The sequence below is a fragment of the Vulpes vulpes genome, chromosome 3, assembly GCF_048418805.1.
Source record: "Vulpes vulpes isolate BD-2025 chromosome 3, VulVul3, whole genome shotgun sequence".
Lineage (NCBI taxonomy): Eukaryota > Metazoa > Chordata > Mammalia > Carnivora > Canidae > Vulpes > Vulpes vulpes.
Window position 1 is genome coordinate 152533391 of NC_132782.1, and position 19192 is coordinate 152552582.

Here is a 19192-nt window from a genome sequence, read left to right on the forward strand (position 1 = left end):
GACGGAGAATCAGGAAGAGCAAAATGGGGCGGGGGGGAACCAGAAGCTGAAGGAGAGGGGGACAGCTGTCAGCATCGGGAGCCTTCGCGGGGACCCGGCGTCCTTTCCCAGGAGGGGCCCCCCTCTGTAGGGTGCTTCCCGCCGCCCCGCGCTCCCCGTGGGCACCCGCAGGCGCATCCCCGGGCCTCCAGCGCCTCTGCAGCCGTGGTCTGGAGCGTCCTCCGTGTGTCCTACCGGGGACCCCAGCGTCACGTCTGTAACCGTCCGGCTGCTGTCTGACAACAGTCGGGGGATTCCGACGTTTGTTGGGTTTGGGGTGTGTGCCTGTCTGTCGCCGTGCCGCGATCTGATCCTCGGGCCGCGTCGTCCTGACGCCGAAACGGTTGAAACACCATCATTTCCGGTGCTGGCGCTGGGCGGCTAGCTGGGTTCTCCCGGCCGACCCGGGCCCCCTCGTGCCGTCCCGTGCCGTCCCGTGCCGTCCCGTCCCGCCGGGGGGTCGGCTGAGCTGGAAGGTCCGGCTCGGCCACATTCCCGTGGGTGGCAGCGGGTCCCCGCCGAGCGCCGGCCGCTTCTCTTCTCCCCGATGCCTCTCCAGCGGGGAGCCAGACCTCGGGGCCGCCCTGGGGGGAGCTCCTGAGGGGCCGGCTGCCCGTGGGGGGAGCCCTGGGGCTGCCTGTGTGTGTGTGTGTGTGTGTGGGAGTCGGGGTGGGGACGGGGCCGGGGTCCCTCGGTCCCCTGCGCTGCCTGCCCCCAGGCCGAGCCCCGCGCTCACCCAGCCCCTACTCTCCAGGGCGTGCAGGGTGCCCTCCACACTCTGGTGCGAGGGATCCAGCAGCACCGGGTGTGCACGCTGAGCCCGCCCGGTGAGGGTGGCCCAGGTGTGAGAGCTGCAAGGGCCTGCTGTCCTGACGTCCGCTCCGGGGCCACGCTGACCGCCCCGCGGGCCCTCTGTGCCCCAGGCGCACAGGCCCGGGGCGGGGAGGGGAGGAAGCGCCCCGGAGCCCGGGCAGCCCAGGCCCCCTGGACAGAGGGGGCACAGACCTCCCAGGGCGCTTAGCACAGACCCTGGTGACCTGAGGCTCCCCGGCTGTCACTCTGTCCCAGGGCCCGTCCTGGCCGCGGGCGCAGGCTGAGTCGCAGTAGAGTCTGCGGGGTCCTGACCCTGGCGTCTGGCCGCCCCGGGAAGGCACGTGGGGACGTCAGCTGTGTGTGCCTGGCGGCGCCCCCGCAGGGGCTGGTCGGGGCCTGGGCGGCGCCCCCTCCTCCTCTCTGGGGGTGTCTCCGCACCCCGTGCACAGAGCTCCGGGAGACGCAGAAACGAGCCGGCCGTGCCCTCTCACACAACAACACTTTATTGAACTTGCAACAGCAAACAGGGGCTCAGAGCCGAGGGTGCGCGCCTTCCCCTGGGAGACCTTCCTGTCCTTAGAGGAAAGCGGGAATCCCACAGGGGTGCGGGTGCTGGAGTCGTCCCCCGCCTGGGAGCCTGTGCGGACTCGACTCCGGGTGGGGGCGCGTGTCCTGAGGTCGGGGCGGTGAGAGGCGGTTCTGGGGGCGGCAGGGCTGACGTGGACCTGCGGCCCATGGGCTCCTGCGCTGGGTCCCCGCAGGGCAGCTGGACCCCGGCCTCGGGCCCCCTGGGGCCGGGTGACTGACTGCTGGAGCCCCAGCGCGTGGAGGAGCCTGCCTCCTCGTGTGGGTGTGGGTGTGGGTGGGGGTGGGGGTGGGGGTGTGGGTGGGGCCCACGGGCCTGCCCCCGCTGCCCTGCCCTGGGGTGTCCCGGGATCCCCAGGGCTGCCCTAGGTCAGCGACCTGGGTCTGTGGGGCACGCCCAGGGCCCAGGAGGCCACATCCTGCTGTGAGAGGGCTCGCTCGGCCCGGGGCCAGAACGCAGGCCTGGCCAGGGCCCCGGGGCGCTGGATCCCATTAGCGCTGGGCCTGGGGCAGGCGCTCGAGTCGCCCCTGCCCCCACAGAGCCCGGGGCCAGGCCAGCCCAGGTCCCTCTGGGTCAGGGGCTGGTGTCCCGTGCGGGCGGTGCCGCCCTCCGGGAGGCACAGCGAGACGAGGCAGGGCACGGTGACGGCGGGCCGGAGCCTCCGGGCCCCCGCCCTCACCGCCACGCTCTGCCCCCGAGGCCCGCGAGCATCGAGCTGCCCCGTGGACGCGGGGGGCAGAGGGTCCCGGGCCTGTGCGGGGCCTCGGGGCAGCGGGCTCAGCGCCGCCCTGGCTCTGCCCTGGCTGTGCCCGTCACTGCCCAGCGAGGGGCACGAGCTGCAGTGGCCGCGGGGCAGGAAGGGTGTCCTGGGCCCGACAGCGTCATCCCTAGGGGGCTGGGGGGACCGCGTGATGGGAGTCCCGGGGGTGCTCCAGGGCCCGGTCCGTCGCGGGGCCTCTGGGGTGGCCCAGGCAGGTGCCAAATGGAAGGAGACCCCGTTTTCTGTCTTGAAGCCCGCCGTGTCCCGGGGCCGCCTGCCTGCACCGCCTTGTTGCCCCGGGAGGGTGGGGAGGGAGTTCCACCGCCGGGGCTGGGGGGCAAGTTGGACGATGGCCTGGCCGGGAGGGGGTCCGGGCGGCTCAGGCCGGGCGGCTGGGCCCGGGGAGGCCGGCTCCTCCACCCTGGGCGGTGGCTCAGAGGCCGGAGAAGGGAGGAGAGGCCCGGGCGCCGGGGACACTGGCTCCAGGCCCAGGGGCCTCGTGGGGAACTCCTCAGGTCCCGCTGGAAAGAGGCCGACGGGGTCAGCGTCTCCAGCAGGCTGTGTGTCCCCCGCTGGGGGCCCCGGGGGTCCTCACGGCTCCCGCGTGACCCCCCCCCCCCCGGCCTGACCCTGTGCTCAGCCCCCCACACTGCCGCCCGGGCCCTGCAGTGGGTACCCGCCCGCCCAGCCCTGGCCTGGGGTCCCCGAGGCTGGAGCAGAAGAGGAGAGCCCCAGAGATGAGGACGGGGGCCCCGGGGGCTCTGTCCCCTGTGGGCGGCCCCAGCAGGCCGAGTCGGGAGGGGCCGGGGCCCTGAGCCCACCTGGCGGGGGCAGGTCGCACCGCATCCTGCGGAGCTGGGTCATGGAGGCCCGAAGGTGTCTCAGCACGGCCTCGTCCTCCAGGGCCCAGGGCTGGGCCAGAGAGTCCTGGAGGAACTCCCGGAGCCCTTCCAGGGGCAGCTTCAGGAGGCGCTCTGGGCGGTGGGCGAGAGTCAGACCCAGAGGGCCCCGCCCTGGGGCCCCCGGGGCCCCCAGGCCAGCGGCTGGGGTCCCGCTGTGCCCAGGAGCGCCGCGGGCAGTGCGCTGGCCGGGGTGGCCCCTGCCCGCTGCTCCACTCGGGGAGCCCCGCTGCACCCGCCTGCCCCGCCGTCCCCCCGCCCCAGGTCTGGGTGCTGCTCAGAGCCCAGGGTCACCGCCCCTGCCCCCCGCCCCCGGCACACCTGGGCTCCCGGGGGCTCACTTACTCCTGTGCACCTTGAGGATGGTATAGGCCATGGCCGTGAGCACCCTCTCCCCATCCAACACGTAGGCATCCCACAGCTTCAGGGTGAGCGAGAAGGGGGTCTAGGGGGACGGCGGGGTGGGAGGAGCGGCCTGAGCAGGGCCCCTGGGGGGCTCGGCTGGGGCTAGGCTAGGCCTGCCATCTGGCCCCCGGCTGCCTGCGACGAGGCCCCGCAGCGCCCGCCCCCCGCCCCCCGCCTCCCCGTGCGTGCCCTCCTCCCAGGGAGATCAGGGACTCCCGGCCGCTCCGGGTTCCGACCCCGGCCAGCACCTCCCGCACCCCTGGGGGCACAGACTCTGCCCGCACTTGACGACAGACACCACGCCTCGAGAGGACCCCAGGCTGGCCGCCCGATGGGCCGAGGGCCCGTCCACACCCCGGGCTGACCCGGCCTCCCCCGGGGGAGCTGAGGCAGAGACGGGCCGCCCCCCGGGACCTCGTCCAGGGACCCTCTGGGCTTCTCCAGGACGGGCTGGGCTGCGAGCCTCAGCCTCAGCCTCAGGACCCCGGGGTCGGGCCTGGCTCGTCTGGAGGGTGGGGCTGAGCTGGGCCCTCCCCGGGGGCAGGGGGCAGGTCCGGGAGCGGGGGTCCCGGGGGGGGGGGGCCTCACCCGGCCGAGGAAGCACTGGAGAAACCATTTGGGGCTGTAGATGCCGGTGGACATCTGCTCCTCGTCCTGGCGGGAGGGCAGGGGGTGCTCAGGCCCCACGCCGCGGCCCCTGGAGCCGGGTGGACGCGCTCCCCGCGGCCCAGCCCAGCCCCGAGGGCGCCCCCGGGCCCCAGGGGGAGGAACGTGACCCCAACTCTGGGCAGCTCGGAGGGAGGGCCATGCCCCCCACCCCCTGCCCCGGGCTCCGGGGACGGAGCCTCAGGAGCTCCCACTCGCCCCCACTCGCCATGTGCTTCCTCAGGTCCGGGAGAGCTCTTTGGAGGACCCGCTCGTGATGTCTCTGGAACCTGAGGAGCTTCGGGAAGCCCGGGACGAAGAAGCCTGAGAAGGCCCCAGGCCCCCAAGGTCAGGGCCTCCTCCTGCACCAGGCGGGGTGGGGGGTGTCGGGGCAGGGGCCTCCCCGCCACGCCCTGACCCCCGTGTGCCCACCGCCCTCGGAGCCCTGGCTGGATCCGCTCTTCCCAGAGGGCAGGGCCTGCCTCCCAGGCCGGGGGCGCGGGGCCCGGGGACCCTCGTCCTCACAGAGACCCCGCGGGGCGTGGGCTGGGGGCTGAGGACCGGGCCCGGCTGACCCAGCACCCTCTCTCCTGCGGGGGCCGCCGCGGGGACAGGCGGGTCCCCAGCCCCGAGGGGCAGCGGGTGCAGGCCAAGGGGAGGGTGATGGGCGTGCACGGCCCTCTGCTGTGGGGCTTGGGAGTGAGGCTGGGGGCCCCCGGGAGGGGGAGACGCTGCCCCCTGGGCCCCGTGTGGCCGTGGGCTGGCAGGGGGGCCTGGGGGACAAGCCGGCAGCCCGGCGGGAGGCTGGGGGAGCAACGGGAGTGCGTGCCTGGCCTGCAGACGGTGGGGCGGGTGGCCGTGGCTCCGGGACCCCGAGGCCACCGGGGAGGCGGGGCCCTTGCCCGTGGGGGGGCGAGCTGGGGGGTCCCCGCCTGCCCCCCGGTGCAGCAGCCTGCAGGGAGGCCCTCCTGAGCTCCCCGGCGGGCCCCTACCGTGCATGGAGTGCCGGTCGCCCACCATCAGCTGGGCCAGCGCCCAGAAGGCATCCTCCTCGGGCAGGAACATGAGGAGGACGGCCGCGATCTCGCTCATGCCCTGGCAGTAGCCCACCTCCTGCAAGAGCCAGAGCCCCACGGAGGGCGTGCGCCCCGAGGCCCCCTCTGAGCCCTCCCCGCGGGCGTCAGGCTCCCCCGGCTCCCTCCCAGCCCGGGCTCCCGGAGGGGGCTCCCAGAGGGCGGGGGAGCAGGTGAGGGCCACCCGGACCAGCTGGGGCGCGAGCACCCCGGGCCCCGCTACCGAGCCCTGCGGCCGCCGTGCCAGGATCCCCGTCCTCAGGCCAGCAGGAGGGGCCTCCGTGAGCTGTGCCAGGCTGTAGGGGACCCGCCAGGTCTGGAGAACCCCCAGAGGGCAGGTCGGCGGGGGGGTGGGGGGGCCTGACTGTGGCCCCTGGCAGGTCCCACGAGGGGAGCTGGGCCAGGACACCCCGCGGGGCCGGGGAGCGTGTGAGCTGGGGTCCTCGGGGACCCTTCTGGAATGCGCCGTGGAAGGGGGCGGCCTCCTGGGCGCCTCGGCCTCGTTCCCTTCGGGGGAGTGGGAGCCTTCCCCGCCCGGGCTCTCGTCGGTAGTGCCGTCTGTCAGGGTCCAGACCCGAGCTCTAGGACGGCCGCGGTGCACGCGGGGGCCCCGGGCAGCCCCGGCCCTCGGGCACGCAGGCCCTGCCTCCCCTGGGAGGTCTGCACCCCGCCCCCTGCCCGTCCCGGAGGAGAGAGACCCTCCCCGGCATCTCGGGGGCCGTGGAGCCGGGGCCATAACTGTGAGTCCCGCTGGTCACCACCACTCAGGACAAGGCCGCCCGCGGGGCAGGAGGCGGGGGCAGGGACACTCACCGTGTCGTACAGCGAGTAGGCTGCCAGTACGCAGAACAGGGCTCGCTGCCTAGGAGGGGGGACAGCGGGGGGCTCTGCTCAGTCAGCCCCCGCCCAGCGAGGCCGCCGAGGTGCCGACACCGGCCCCGCAGGCCCCGCGGCCCGCAGGGCCCCTCCGCGGGGGCCGATCTCCGGGGTCAGGTCTGCGCACGGGGACAGGCGGCGACCTCACACGTGCAGCGTGCCGGGGGTTCAGTGCACCCTGGGGTGTCCGACGCCTCCGAGCGGCTCCCGCCGTGGGGTGTGCAGCTCCGGGCTCCCCCAGCGCCGCCAGCGCCCCGGGCCTCCAGCCCTGGAGCGGCCCCCCCCCCCCCCCCCGCACGCCCCCATGGGAGCCAGCGCTCCCCCTGCCCCGGTCCCCGCAGCCCCTGACGCCTCTCCTCCGCTGCCCTGGCCTGGCCCGGCCCCGTGTCCCGGGAACACCACCAGCCCCACGTGACCCCTGCCCCGAGCCCACGCAGCCGGGGCATCCGTGGCCCTGAGCGCACCCCCAGGTCTTCCCAGGTGTCCCTGGGCTGGACTCTGTGGGGGGCACCCCGGGCCCGCCCATCCCAGAGCATCTCGGGGCTCCAGGTCTGAGCCGCCGTGAGGAGAGCAGGGAACGTCGTGCAGGTGTGACCCCGATACAGGCTGCGAACCCCTGGGGTCACTATCTGAGCACGGGGGGGTACGGGGTGCGGCCCCCTCAGCGCTGCCAGGAGCCGCCCGATGCCCCCCGCACGGCGGCCTGAGTCTGCACCCCGGCTCCGCGGCCCCCGGGCCCGGGCTGCTGGAGGCCGGCTCCCCCCGGGCCGGGGGTCACAGGTCAGCCTGACCCGGCCGCGCTCTGAGGGCCGCGGGGGCCCCGGGGGGCAGCAGGTTCCCTGCAGGGAGGAGCACCGAGTTCTCGTGGGGAGACGGTCCGAGCGGCCCGCCCGGGAAGCCCAGCCACCCATGCCTGGCGTATCCCCAGCCCCGCCCCTGGCGCCCCTGCAGGTCACCCCAGGGGTCCCGGGCTCCCACACACCCCGCCCGCTGCACACACAGGTAGCTGCACCCTATGCTCCACCCACCTGCAAGCCCCTGTCGGGGGGCTCCCTGCCTTCCCCACCTCCCCGCGGCCCCTGGGGACTCTGCGGGACACCCGGGCTTCTGACGGGAGCAGGCCGTCCAGAGAACCCCAAGGTGGCCGGGGAGGCTGAGCATGTCCCACAGGGGGCAGCTGCACCGCGTCCTCGTGGGGGTGGGGTGGGGTGGGGGTGGGGGCGGGACCGATAGTGTAGGGGTGGGGGTCTGGGGTTGTGGGGGATGGCGTGGGGGGTGATGCAGGGGGATGGCGTGGGGGCGGTGGGTGAGGGGATGGGGTGGGGGGCTGCGGACACAGGGCACCCCCTTCTCTAAGGTGCACACGGAGACGTCTACAGATAAAGGCGACCCCAGTCTGGGGTTTGCTGTGACCCCTGCCCCTGCCCCTGGGGCCCCGTGTGCTCCGCGCAGGGCCTGCCTGGACCGGGGCGGCGTCATGCCGTGTGTGCTCACCAAGTGCAAATTGTCTAAAACAAAATGCCCAGAATTCAGAAGTACATAAAGCACCGGAGGGTGGGTGTCACCCTGACCTGTCCGACCCTCGTCGGGTCCACGTGTCCCGGTCCAGCCGCGGCCATGCACCCTGGCCCCAGGTCCCCTTCGTGCCCCCCACGCCCCCACCCCGGCCCCCTGCTCTTCACGGGGCCGCCCCTCACCCCCTTGGGGTTCAGCTCAGACGGTGACCCCTGGAGGCCCCGTCCTGCGGCCTCCCCATCCCCGAGACCCTGGGGTTGGGGGCACGGGGGTCATCCCCAGCACCCTACCACGTGGCAGTGTGTTGTTTGCTGCCGTCGCTCCCCCCGGCCTCGGAGACCCCGTGTCCCCAGCACAGAAGCCCCCGGGCCTCTCCCAGGCCGGGCCCCCGACCCCCGAACCCCGCTGGCCCAGCAGCCTCACCCGACCCCGTAGCGGTCCCAGAACATGGTGTGACTGCGGAACGTGCGGTTGACGTCCAGGTCGATCTGCACGATGTCCCGGGAGGAGACCAGGGCCGCCTCCTTCATTGCCTGCGGGGAGACCCCGGGAGGAGGAGCCGGCGTCAGGGACACAGACCCCGACCTGTCAGCAGCTGCCGTCCTGGGCAGGGAGCCCCGGGGCCACCACGGGAGTGTGTCCTGCAGGAACCTCCACCCTTCCCCTGGGAGGCCGGGGACGGCGGGAGTGCCCACCGTGCCCGCGGGGCCTGCGTGAGGGCCTGTGCCCAGCTGTCGTGGGCAGGGAGGGGACTGAGGGTCAGCCCTGGACAGGGAGGGGACGTGGAGGATCAGCCCGGGTGGGGAGGGGACACGGGAGTTCAGCCCCGGGTGGGGAGGGGTCACGGAGGGTCAGCCCTGGGCAGGGAGGGGACCGAGGGTCCACGGGGAGTAGACGGGTCGGGTCCCACCTGGTATTTCCCGGCATTGCTGGCCTTAACCTGGTCGACGTTCAGCAATCGCAGCCACACCTGTCCCCGCACCTGGGGCGGGACCCCCTTGTACACCCGGCGTCGCAGCTGCGGGGAGGAAGGCAGTGCTGGTGAGAGGGGCCCAGGGCGGCCCCTTGGAGCCCAGGGAACACGAGGCATCTAGAAGGTTCCGGCGTCGGCTCCAGGGTGTCTGCAGAGAGGCTGGGTCTCCCTGGATCTGGGCCCCCCCCAACCCCCCCCGTCCCCCGCGAGGAGCAGGGACCCTGGCCCCGACCTGACGCTCCCCCACCGCCGTCCCGGGGCCTGGGGAGGGAGGCCCGGGCTCCCAGCAGACTCTCCCCAGGCAGGGGGCTCCCCCGAGGACGGGGCAGGAGGACACTGAGGGCGGCCCCCCAGCCCCGTCAGGACGGAGAGCCCTCGGGGGCACCCAGCGCCCCACCTTCTCGCTGGGGAGGTAGTGGTCCCATCGCTTGAGCATTTTTATCCATTTGTCCGCGCGCCGGGTCTCCTGGCGGAGTTTCTGGGAGAGGACAGGCGGGGGCCGCAGGTGAGGCTCCCGCCGCGGGAGGTGGGCGCTCGGGCCGCGTCCAGTGCCCCGCGGGACCCGGAGGAGCCAGGAAGGCACAGGGCCCCCCGCGGACCGCGGCTCCGGGTCTCGGGTGCGTTCCCGGCGGCCCGTGCAGCGCTGGGACGGGGGACTGGGGAGACGCCCGGGGATGTCCTGGGGGACGCGGTGCAGACAGCTGGCCCCAGCTCCCCCCCCACGTCCTGCCCGGGGCCCAGGACGGGCTCTCACCTTGGCCTCGCGGGGGCTGGGGTCGGGCAGCTCCCTGTCCCTGGAAGGCAGGAGACGCAGAGCCCTGAGGCCCCGGCCCCACAGCCACACACACACACACACACCCCGTCTGCACCCAGCGTCCTGGGGAGGGCAGGGCTCCCCCGGGGAGGGCAGGGGCTGCCAGCGGCCTGAGGGCGGGCGGGGGCGGCGTCTGGGGGGTCTGAGGAGGGTGTTTGCCGGTGGTGGGCTGGGCGGGGACCCCTCGGCGCCCCCAGGGGGTGACCTGCCCCCCTCCTCGATGGACCAGCCCGAGAGCTGTCAGCGTGGCCCGGGTGCCCCGTGACCGTCCCGCTGAGGTCCCCCCGCCTCCCCAGGGCCTGACTGCCCAGCGTCCAGCCGGCCTCCCCCTGCCCCCTGGCCGTCCCCCTGCTGTCCCCGGGCTCCCCTCTCTGCTGTCCCCTCTGCCACCCTGGCCCATTTCACCTCCCGTCCTGTCGGAGCCCCTGAGCACGACCACCCCTGAGCCATCCCAGCAGACACTGGGCCGTGAGCAGGGCCGAGGGGGCCCCACCTGGGGTCTCCAGCGTCCGTCAGGTTCTCGTGGGGCTGTTGACCCATCAGCCTCGTCCCCTGCGACCTAGGCCACTGGGCTGTCCCCTCCCTCCTTCCCGCCCAGGGCAGCCCCCTCCTCCTCTTGCCTCCTCCTGCCTGGTCGGGGCCTCCCTCTGCGGCCCCCCCCCCCCCCCTGCGCTGGCCTGGTCCCCGGCATCCACCTGCAGCCCCGCAACAGCCTTCGGGTGTGGGCGAGAGCACCCCTGCGGACTCGGCCCAGACCAGGCCGTCCCCCTACGGAGAGCACGCCCCGGCCCCAGAGCCCCTCACGGGCGGGATCCCCTGCTGAAGGGACTGGACACCCCACCCCACCACCACCCCCGGATGCAGCAGGCTGACACCTGGGCCTGCCCAAAGCAGGCGTGGGGGCCCCTCCTCTGAGTGTCCAGGGGCCTCCCCCGGGCCCAGCTCCCTTCCTGCCCACGTCCCGGGTCGGCCTCCGGGGTGTCTCAGCTGCAACCCAGCGCAGACATGGCCCTCAGAGGGCTCCAGGGGACCAGGTCCCGACCTGGGGGCGGGGGGGTCAGCCTCCAGAGAGGTGTTCCTGCAAAGGCCACCCGCCCTGGGATGGATGAGGGGTGTCCAGGGGACTCACTGCAGAAAGCCCTGGTGGTCGGCGACCTTGCACAGTGACAGGTCCTGCGGAGACCCTGCTTGGGGCGCCTGCAACAGAGGGGGGCTCCGTGGTGGGGACCGATCAGAGCAGGGGAGTGGGGACAGAGACAGGAGGGAGCAGAAGGGCTCCTCCCTCCCCTGGATCCTGAGGGAGCGCCGACCCTCTGAGATTGGCCGGGCGCCAGAGTGGGCGCAGCCTGGCAGCCTCACCTGCTTCTGTCTATCAGTGACGATCCCCCCCTGGGCCTCACCCGGACCCGGCGACTGTGGTCCCCACCTGGGCCTCACTTGACCTGGTGACTCTGATCCCTACCTGGCCCTCACCCAGGCCTGGTGACTCTAGTCCCCAACTGGGCTTCACCCAGGTGACTCTGGTCTCCACCTGAGCCTCATGTGGATCTGCGACTGTGGTCCCCACCTTGGCCTCACCTGAACCTGGTGACTCTGGTCCCCACCTGGGCTCACCTGGACCTGGTAGCTGTGGTCTTCATCTGGACCTGGTGACTCTGGTCCCCACCCGGGCCTCACCTGTACCTGGTGCCTGGGCTCCTCCGCTACCAATGACGAGGATCCAGGATGGACCCTTAGTTGCTACTGACACCGGGACCATCCCCAGGGTCTCACTTGTTCCTGGTGACTGTGGTCCTTGCCTGGGCTGACCTGGCTCATCCTTGGCTCTGATCCCCTCTTGAGCCTCCCCTGCTCTTGCAGGTACGGTCCCCCCTGTCGTGGGTGTGTAGTGTCTATGGTCCCTTCTGGGCCTCACCTGATGGTACTGGGCCACGATATTGGCCCTTTGCAAGGCCAGCAGGGTCTCCGGGTCCTCCTGCATCGTGCTGCAATCCAAACACATCCAAGGATGACGGCGCGTGAGAACCTTCCGAGGACACATGCGTCCGGGTGCTCCCCGTGGGCGGGCGCCCCTCTGTCTGACCGGAGCCGGAGACAACCCCGTAGCCCCGAGGGGCACAGGCATCACACACGGGCCCTCGCTGCCTGTCTGTCTGTCCGTCGCCCACCGACAGTCCACCTTCCCAGCCACTGTCCCAGGGCACGCCGTCACGCTGGGGTCACAGAGCGCTCCCACCCCGGTATCAGGAGCACACGGGCGGGGGACCCAGGGGCTCCGGGGAACTGCCCACCTGATGCTCGGGGGTGACGTCTCCCAGCCCGGGGCCGGCGCAGAGATGGTGGTGGGTGGGCCGGCCAGCGAGTGTCCCTGCGGGCTTGGGGGGGCGGGGGGGCGGGAATGGAAGGTTTCTCCGAGATTCCACAAGCACACGACCAAGGGGAGAAAGCGACGGACTGGACTTCATCAAAACTAAAACCTGATGCCAGCAAGAGTGCGACCGAACTCCCCACCCTGAGGGCAGCGATGTGTGAATAGCCTGAGGGGGGCCCTGGGGGAGCACGAGGGACTCCACGTTCTTTGGAGCCTGAAGAGCAAGCCTGCTCACGGGCCAGGGGGACCCAGCGGGCACAGGGCGGGATGGGGGGGTGACAGTCACCCCTGTCGGGGTCCATGCGTCTAGGACATGCTGGAAAGGTCATGGCTTGGGTGCCTGCACAGCAGAGGGCTTACAGGGGAGCGGGGGTCCCGGGGGAGCTGCCTGAGTTCCGACTGCAGCCTCCTTCCCTGGACGGGGGGCAGCAGGGTGGCCGCTCTCACCCCGTGGGGCTGTGGAAGGGCTGTGGGAGCTGCTCACGGTCATCGCATGGGGGTCGGGGTGTTGTGGACCCCAGCGCGGGAGGCCTGTGCCCCCACCCGGATCCACAGGCCCCACTGTGGCCCGCGGGGATCAGGGATCAGCTGCCACTCACCTGTGACCTGTCGCTGTGTGGGCGCCTCCTCTTTATGCACTGGGATACTGGGGAGTGTGGGAGGGTGGGGGTACTGGGGAGAGTGGGAGTAGCGGGGTACTGGGGAGAGTGGGAGGGTGGGGGTACTGGGGAGAGTGGGAGGGTGGGGGTACTGGGGAGAGTGGGAGTAGCGGGGTACTGGGGAGAGTGGGAGGGTGGGGGTACTGAGGAGAGACGAGTCCTGGGCTACTGGGGAGAGCAGGAGAGTCGGGTCGCTGCGAGCCAGATCCGGAGCACCGGTGCCTCCGAAGGTCTGCGGACGCAGAGTGGGCACCAGGCAGCGGTGGAACCCGGGGGCACCACAGTTCCGCCCAGAGCGGGGTCCCGCATCATCACTGTGGGCAGGCGGGGTCCAATCAGCACTCAGCCCTCACCCTGGTGGCCGAGGGTCCCGGGGGAGGGTCCTGTCCCCACGCCGGGCGGGAAGGCGATGCAGGCAGCCTCCCGCATCCTCAGTTCCCATCCTCGGGCCCTGCAGGCCTCCCGCCCTTCAAGGCAGACTGGGGGTCACAGATGCCCCCCTCCGCCCCCCAGGGTTCACAGCGTGGGGTTGCAGTTAGGAGCATTTGAGGGGCTCCTGGGTGGTTCCGTCCGTCGGTTCCACGTCGACTCTTGAGTTTGGCTCAAGCCAGGATCTCCAGGTTGTGGCGTGGAGCCTCGGGTGGGGCTCGGTCTCCGGTGGGTGAGGAGTCCGCTCCAGGTTCCCCCTGTCCCTCCGCCCCTGCCCCCCGCACCGTCTCCCAAGTACATCTTCTAAACATTAACATGAAGACACGTGAGCATCTGGATCCCCTCTGCAGAGGCGCCTTCGTGTGCGTCACGACCGTGTAAATGCCTTTCACGGACCCACCGGGATTCCCACCGGAAACCCCTTTTCCTTGGTATCTATTGAAGTGCCGTCGACACCCAAGGGGACAGTAGCTTCAGGGCTACAGCTGGCGACTTGACAATTCTGTGCCTCGCTCAGCTCTCCCCGCGAGAAGCGGCGTCACCGTCTGTCCCCGTACCGAGTTGTCCCCACGGTCCTGACTCTATTGCCAGGCCGTACTCTCTAAATTTCCGGGATTCCTTTATTTAGAACCACACGCTTGTAGCTTTCCCTATTTGTTCATCCACGTTGCCCACCTGCCCCCCGCGGCCCCTCCGATCACTCAGCACGATCCATCCCGTTAACCAGAGAAAGGACATGGGGCGGCCCGGGGCGGAGGGGGGCGGCGGGGCTCAGCGCTTCAGCGCCTGCCTTCCCTTCGGCCCAGGGCGTGATCCTGGAGTCCCGGGATCGAGTCCCACATCGGGCTCCCTGCACGGAGCCTTCTTCTCCCTCTGCCCGTGTCTCTGCCTCTCTCTCTCTCTCTCTCTCTCTCTCTCTCTCTCTCTCGTCTCTCGGTGTCTCTCAAGGATATATAAATAAAATCTTTAAAAAAACAACAAAAACAAAGAGAAAGGAGACGATCCCCTCAAGAGTCGCAGAAAACGCATTTGACAGAACAAAGCATGAAAAGCACAGGGGGTTTTAGGAAAGGTCTGTCAACAGAGGAGAGGCCGCGTAGGAAGGCCCGCAGCTGACGTCATCCCCGAGGGTGACGACCTGAAATCGTCTCCCCCGAGAGCAGGAACAAGCCACGGAGGTGCCCTCTCAGCGCTGGGAGTCCCACGTAGTCAACAGACGGGAAACAGCCGTGTGGGGGTCGCGTCCACGCCCACAGGGGCCCGGCCTCCTCAGGACCCGCGGGGAGGCTTCCGGGTCAGGGTCAGGGTCAGGGTCAGGGTCAGGGTTAGGGTTAGGGTTAGGGTTGGCATATTGTGCTTAGCATAATACTCTTTCTAGGCTTTAATACTTCTTTAAATGTTTCATAGAATTCACTCATGAAGCCATCTGGTCGTGGACTTCTGCGTTTTGGGAATTTTTTTTCTATTACTCAACAGCTTCGCTGAGAATTGGTCTATTCAAATTTTCTATTTCTCTATGTGTCAGTTTTGGTAGGTTATATATTTTCTAGGAATTTAGCCACACACAAAAGTAAAATCAAAAACTAGAAATTTCATTCTTTGGCTTGTGTCTATCCAGTTTTTCCAACACCATTTGTAGATTTTTTTCCCCACTGGATATTCTTTCCAGCTTTATCAAGGATTAAACGACGACATAGTTGTGGGTTCATTTCTGGGAGGTCTGCTCTGTGCTCTTGGTCTGTGTGTCCGTTGTCGTGCCAGGACCGTACTGTCTTCATCACAACAGTTTTGTGACATAACTGGAAATCTAGCGATGTGAAGCTTCCTACTTTGCTTTTCTTTTGCAAGGCTGCTTCGCCTGTCTGGGGTCTTTTGAGGTTCCATGCAAAGTTGAAGATCATTTATCTTAGCTCTGTGAGAAATGCTGGGGGCATTTTGATAGGGTTTATAGGAATGTCTGGGCTGCTCTCGGTTGTGAAGACACTTCGTACCCTTTCAGTCCACGAGTGTGGAGTGTCTCTTCCCGTTTCTTTGTGTCATCGATTTCTTTCCATCATCGTCTTCAGAGTAAGTTTTTATAGCTGTTTCCTTAGGTTTTTTCTTAAGTATAATACTATTTTTTGTTTCATTTTAAGTTTATTTTTATTAATGTCTTAGTTTCTCTTTTTCTTACCTTCTTACTGAGGTATAGGAATGCAACAGAATTCTGTGCATTAATTATGTATCCTGTGACTTTACTGAATTCATTTACCGGTTCTAACGTTTTTTTGTTTGTTCATTTTTGTAGTTTTCTATATATAGTGTCATGGTGTCCATTTCTTGTAGGTTGTCCTATTGGCATATAGTTTCTGATGTGCCATCAAGCCCTCTTGTCTCCACCGTTTCTGTCAGAACCCTGCGTTCACCCTGCCTGTGTCCGAGTTTTGTTTTGTTTTGTTTTTTTTCTTTTTATCTCGGACAAGTGACTGAGTTTCAAACCTCCAAGTTTTAGGGGCTGCCCTGGGGGAGACCCGTGCTCCTCCTGCCCGGGAGGGTCTCCTCCCACTTCTGGCCTTTGCTGGCCCGGCCCAGGGACGCGGCCCCGTGACCGCACAGGGGTTTGCAGTTTGTGGCCACACAGGGCAGACAGCTGGCCCTAGTCCCGCGGCCCTCGGCCGGGGTCCCCGCTCCTGGGCCTGGGAACCGTTGGCGCCACCGCCCTTGGGACCCCGGGGACCCTGAGCCCACCCTGTCGCTCCAGGGGCCGCCCCCCACTTCGCCTCCCGAGCACCGTCGAGGCCGGCGTGTCCCCCCCTCTAGCAGACTTCTGGAAGTTCTGACTTTGTGCTCTGCTGCTTCTAATAGTGTGCGTAGACCCGTCAGCTGGCTCCCTGCCCCTGTGGGATCCGGGGCTGTGTCTCCCCCAGACCGACTGACTGATTTTCTTTTTAAGATTTTATTTTTCTGTCATCTCTACACCCACATGGGGCTTGAACTCTCCGCCCCAAGAACAAGAGTCGCGTGTTCTTACCAACCACCCCAACCACCCCGAGAGCGGCCAGGCTCCCTTTGATTGATTGACAGGTAGTAACTGAAGCCGACGTGCTGCCTGTGTCGTGTCAGGGCAGAAACTGAGCCCCGGCGTCGAGGTGCGGTGGAGTCATTGGGACCTTGGTCGATGTTAAAGAAAGCGGAGCCTCCCCGGGAGCCCCGGGAGCCCAGGGAGCGGGGCCCACACACGTGACAAGTTGGCCGTTTCCTTGACCAGGAGTCATTGGGCTGGCTGCCGATTTATTTGAGTTGCTGTTCGACGGCGAAGGTCGTTCTAGGATGGGGACACAGCGAGAACGTTCCGGGTTCTTGCGGGTTCGGAGGTAGCTAAAGCTCCCCCGTCGTGGACTCGATGTCCCAGCTGGGTGCAGAGATAGGCGAGCCAGCAAAGAGATGAGAAACATGGCCCTGGGGTGCCTGGCCGGCCTGGTCGGGGGACCTTGATGTCAGGACTGTGAGCTGGAACTCCGTGTTGGGTGTAGAGAGGACATAAACGTAAAACCTTTAACAAACAATAAATGGATGAACTAAGACAGCGTGACGTGGAAGGGGAGTGCTCGCTTCAGGACAAACCTCAGAGCGGACCATGTCTAGCCTGCGACCTGTTCTTGATGGCCCCGCTCGCTCTCCCGGGCCCAGATGACGGGGTCCCCCACGAGGGACGGTCCCGCCCGAGTGGGAGTGGGCCTCCTTCCCCGTAAGGCCCGTGCCTCCCCTCGTTCTGCAGGACAGAAGAGCCGGGAAGGCACGAGCTCGGGGGGATCAGCATAAACCTCGGCGATGGTCCTTCCCGATCCCGGGAGCCAGAGCTCGGCCTCCTTTTGGGACCCGACGTCCTAAAGAAGCCCGTGTGGTCAGTGGCTCGGATGCAGGGCGGAGGCCGACGGAGAATCAGGAAGAGCAAAATGGGGCGGGGGGGAACCAGAAGCTGAAGGAGAGGGGGACAGCTGTCAGCATCGGGAGCCTTCGCGGGGACCCGGCGTCCTTTCCCAGGAGGGGCCCCCCTCTGTAGGGTGCTTCCCGCCGCCCCGCGCTCCCCGTGGGCACCCGCAGGCGCATCCCCGGGCCTCCAGCGCCTCTGCAGCCGTGGTCTGGAGCGTCCTCCGTGTGTCCTACCGGGGACCCCAGCGTCACGTCTGTAACCGTCCGGCTGCTGTCTGACAACAGTCGGGGGATTCCGACGTTTGTTGGGTTTGGGGTGTGTGCCTGTCTGTCGCCGTGCCGCGATCTGATCCTCGGGCCGCGTCGTCCTGACGCCGAAACGGTTGAAACACCATCATTTCCGGTGCTGGCGCTGGGCGGCTAGCTGGGTTCTCCCGGCCGACCCGGGCCCCCTCGTGCCGTCCCGTGCCGTCCCGTGCCGTCCCGTCCCGCCGGGGGGTCGGCTGAGCTGGAAGGTCCGGCTCGGCCACATTCCCGTGGGTGGCAGCGGGTCCCCGCCGAGCGCCGGCCGCTTCTCTTCTCCCCGATGCCTCTCCAGCGGGGAGCCAGACCTCGGGGCCGCCCTGGGGGGAGCTCCTGAGGGGCCGGCTGCCCGTGGGGGGAGCCCTGGGGCTGCCTGTGTGTGTGTGTGTGTGTGTGGGAGTCGGGGTGGGGACGGGGCCGGGGTCCCTCGGTCCCCTGCGCTGCCTGCCCCCAGGCCGAGCCCCGCGCTCACCCAGCCCCTACTCTCCAGGGCGTGCAGGGTGCCCTCCACACTCTGGTGCGAGGGATCCAGCAGCACCGGGTGTGCACGCTGAGCCCGCCCGGTGAGGGTGGCCCAGGTGTGAGAGCTGCAAGGGCCTGCTGTCCTGACGTCCGCTCCGGGGCCACGCTGACCGCCCCGCGGGCCCTCTGTGCCCCAGGCGCACAGGCCCGGGGCGGGGAGGGGAGGAAGCGCCCCGGAGCCCGGGCAGCCCAGGCCCCCTGGACAGAGGGGGCACAGACCTCCCAGGGCGCTTAGCACAGACCCTGGTGACCTGAGGCTCCCCGGCTGTCACTCTGTCCCAGGGCCCGTCCTGGCCGCGGGCGCAGGCTGAGTCGCAGTAGAGTCTGCGGGGTCCTGACCCTGGCGTCTGGCCGCCCCGGGAAGGCACGTGGGGACGTCAGCTGTGTGTGCCTGGCGGCGCCCCCGCAGGGGCTGGTCGGGGCCTGGGCGGCGCCCCCTCCTCCTCTCTGGGGGTGTCTCCGCACCCCGTGCACAGAGCTCCGGGAGACGCAGAAACGAGCCGGCCGTGCCCTCTCACACAACAACACTTTATTGAACTTGCAACAGCAAACAGGGGCTCAGAGCCGAGGGTGCGCGCCTTCCCCTGGGAGACCTTCCTGTCCTTAGAGGAAAGCGGGAATCCCACAGGGGTGCGGGTGCTGGAGTCGTCCCCCGCCTGGGAGCCTGTGCGGACTCGACTCCGGGTGGGGGCGCGTGTCCTGAGGTCGGGGCGGTGAGAGGCGGTTCTGGGGGCGGCAGGGCTGACGTGGACCTGCGGCCCATGGGCTCCTGCGCTGGGTCCCCGCAGGGCAGCTGGACCCCGGCCTCGGGCCCCCTGGGGCCGGGTGACTGACTGCTGGAGCCCCAGCGCGTGGAGGAGCCTGCCTCCTCGTGTGGGTGTGGGTGTGGGTGGGGGTGGGGGTGGGGGTGTGGGTGGGGCCCACGGGCCTGCCCCCGCTGCCCTGCCCTGGGGTGTCCCGGGATCCCCAGGGCTGCCCTAGGTCAGCGACCTGGGTCTGTGGGGCACGCCCAGGGCCCAGGAGGCCACATCCTGCTGTGAGAGGGCTCGCTCGGCCCGGGGCCAGAACGCAGGCCTGGCCAGGGCCCCGGGGCGCTGGATCCCATTAGCGCTGGGCCTGGGGCAGGCGCTCGAGTCGCCCCTGCCCCCACAGAGCCCGGGGCCAGGCCAGCCCAGGTCCCTCTGGGTCAGGGGCTGGTGTCCCGTGCGGGCGGTGCCGCCCTCCGGGAGGCACAGCGAGACGAGGCAGGGCACGGTGACGGCGGGCCGGAGCCTCCGGGCCCCCGCCCTCACCGCCACGCTCTGCCCCCGAGGCCCGCGAGCATCGAGCTGCCCCGTGGACGCGGGGGGCAGAGGGTCCCGGGCCTGTGCGGGGCCTCGGGGCAGCGGGCTCAGCGCCGCCCTGGCTCTGCCCTGGCTGTGCCCGTCACTGCCCAGCGAGGGGCACGAGCTGCAGTGGCCGCGGGGCAGGAAGGGTGTCCTGGGCCCGACAGCGTCATCCCTAGGGGGCTGGGGGGACCGCGTGATGGGAGTCCCGGGGGTGCTCCAGGGCCCGGTCCGTCGCGGGGCCTCTGGGGTGGCCCAGGCAGGTGCCAAATG

At 69.2% G+C, this 19192-nt stretch overlaps 1 protein-coding gene across 1 annotated transcript in view; it reads right to left on the reverse strand.

The window, feature by feature from the left end:
* Positions 1–1704: 1704 nt before the first annotated feature.
* Positions 1705–19192, reverse strand: part of LOC140598083 (uncharacterized) — a 36323-nt gene continuing 18835 nt past the window's right edge. The window contains exons 6-7 of the mRNA XM_072751318.1: positions 3020–3211; positions 1705–2719 (exon numbers count right to left, since the gene is read on the reverse strand). Of these exons, the coding sequence (XP_072607419.1) occupies positions 1803–2719; positions 3020–3211 (1109 nt within the window). The 3' untranslated portion in view covers positions 1705–1802. The remainder of the gene's footprint in view (positions 2720–3019; positions 3212–19192) is intronic.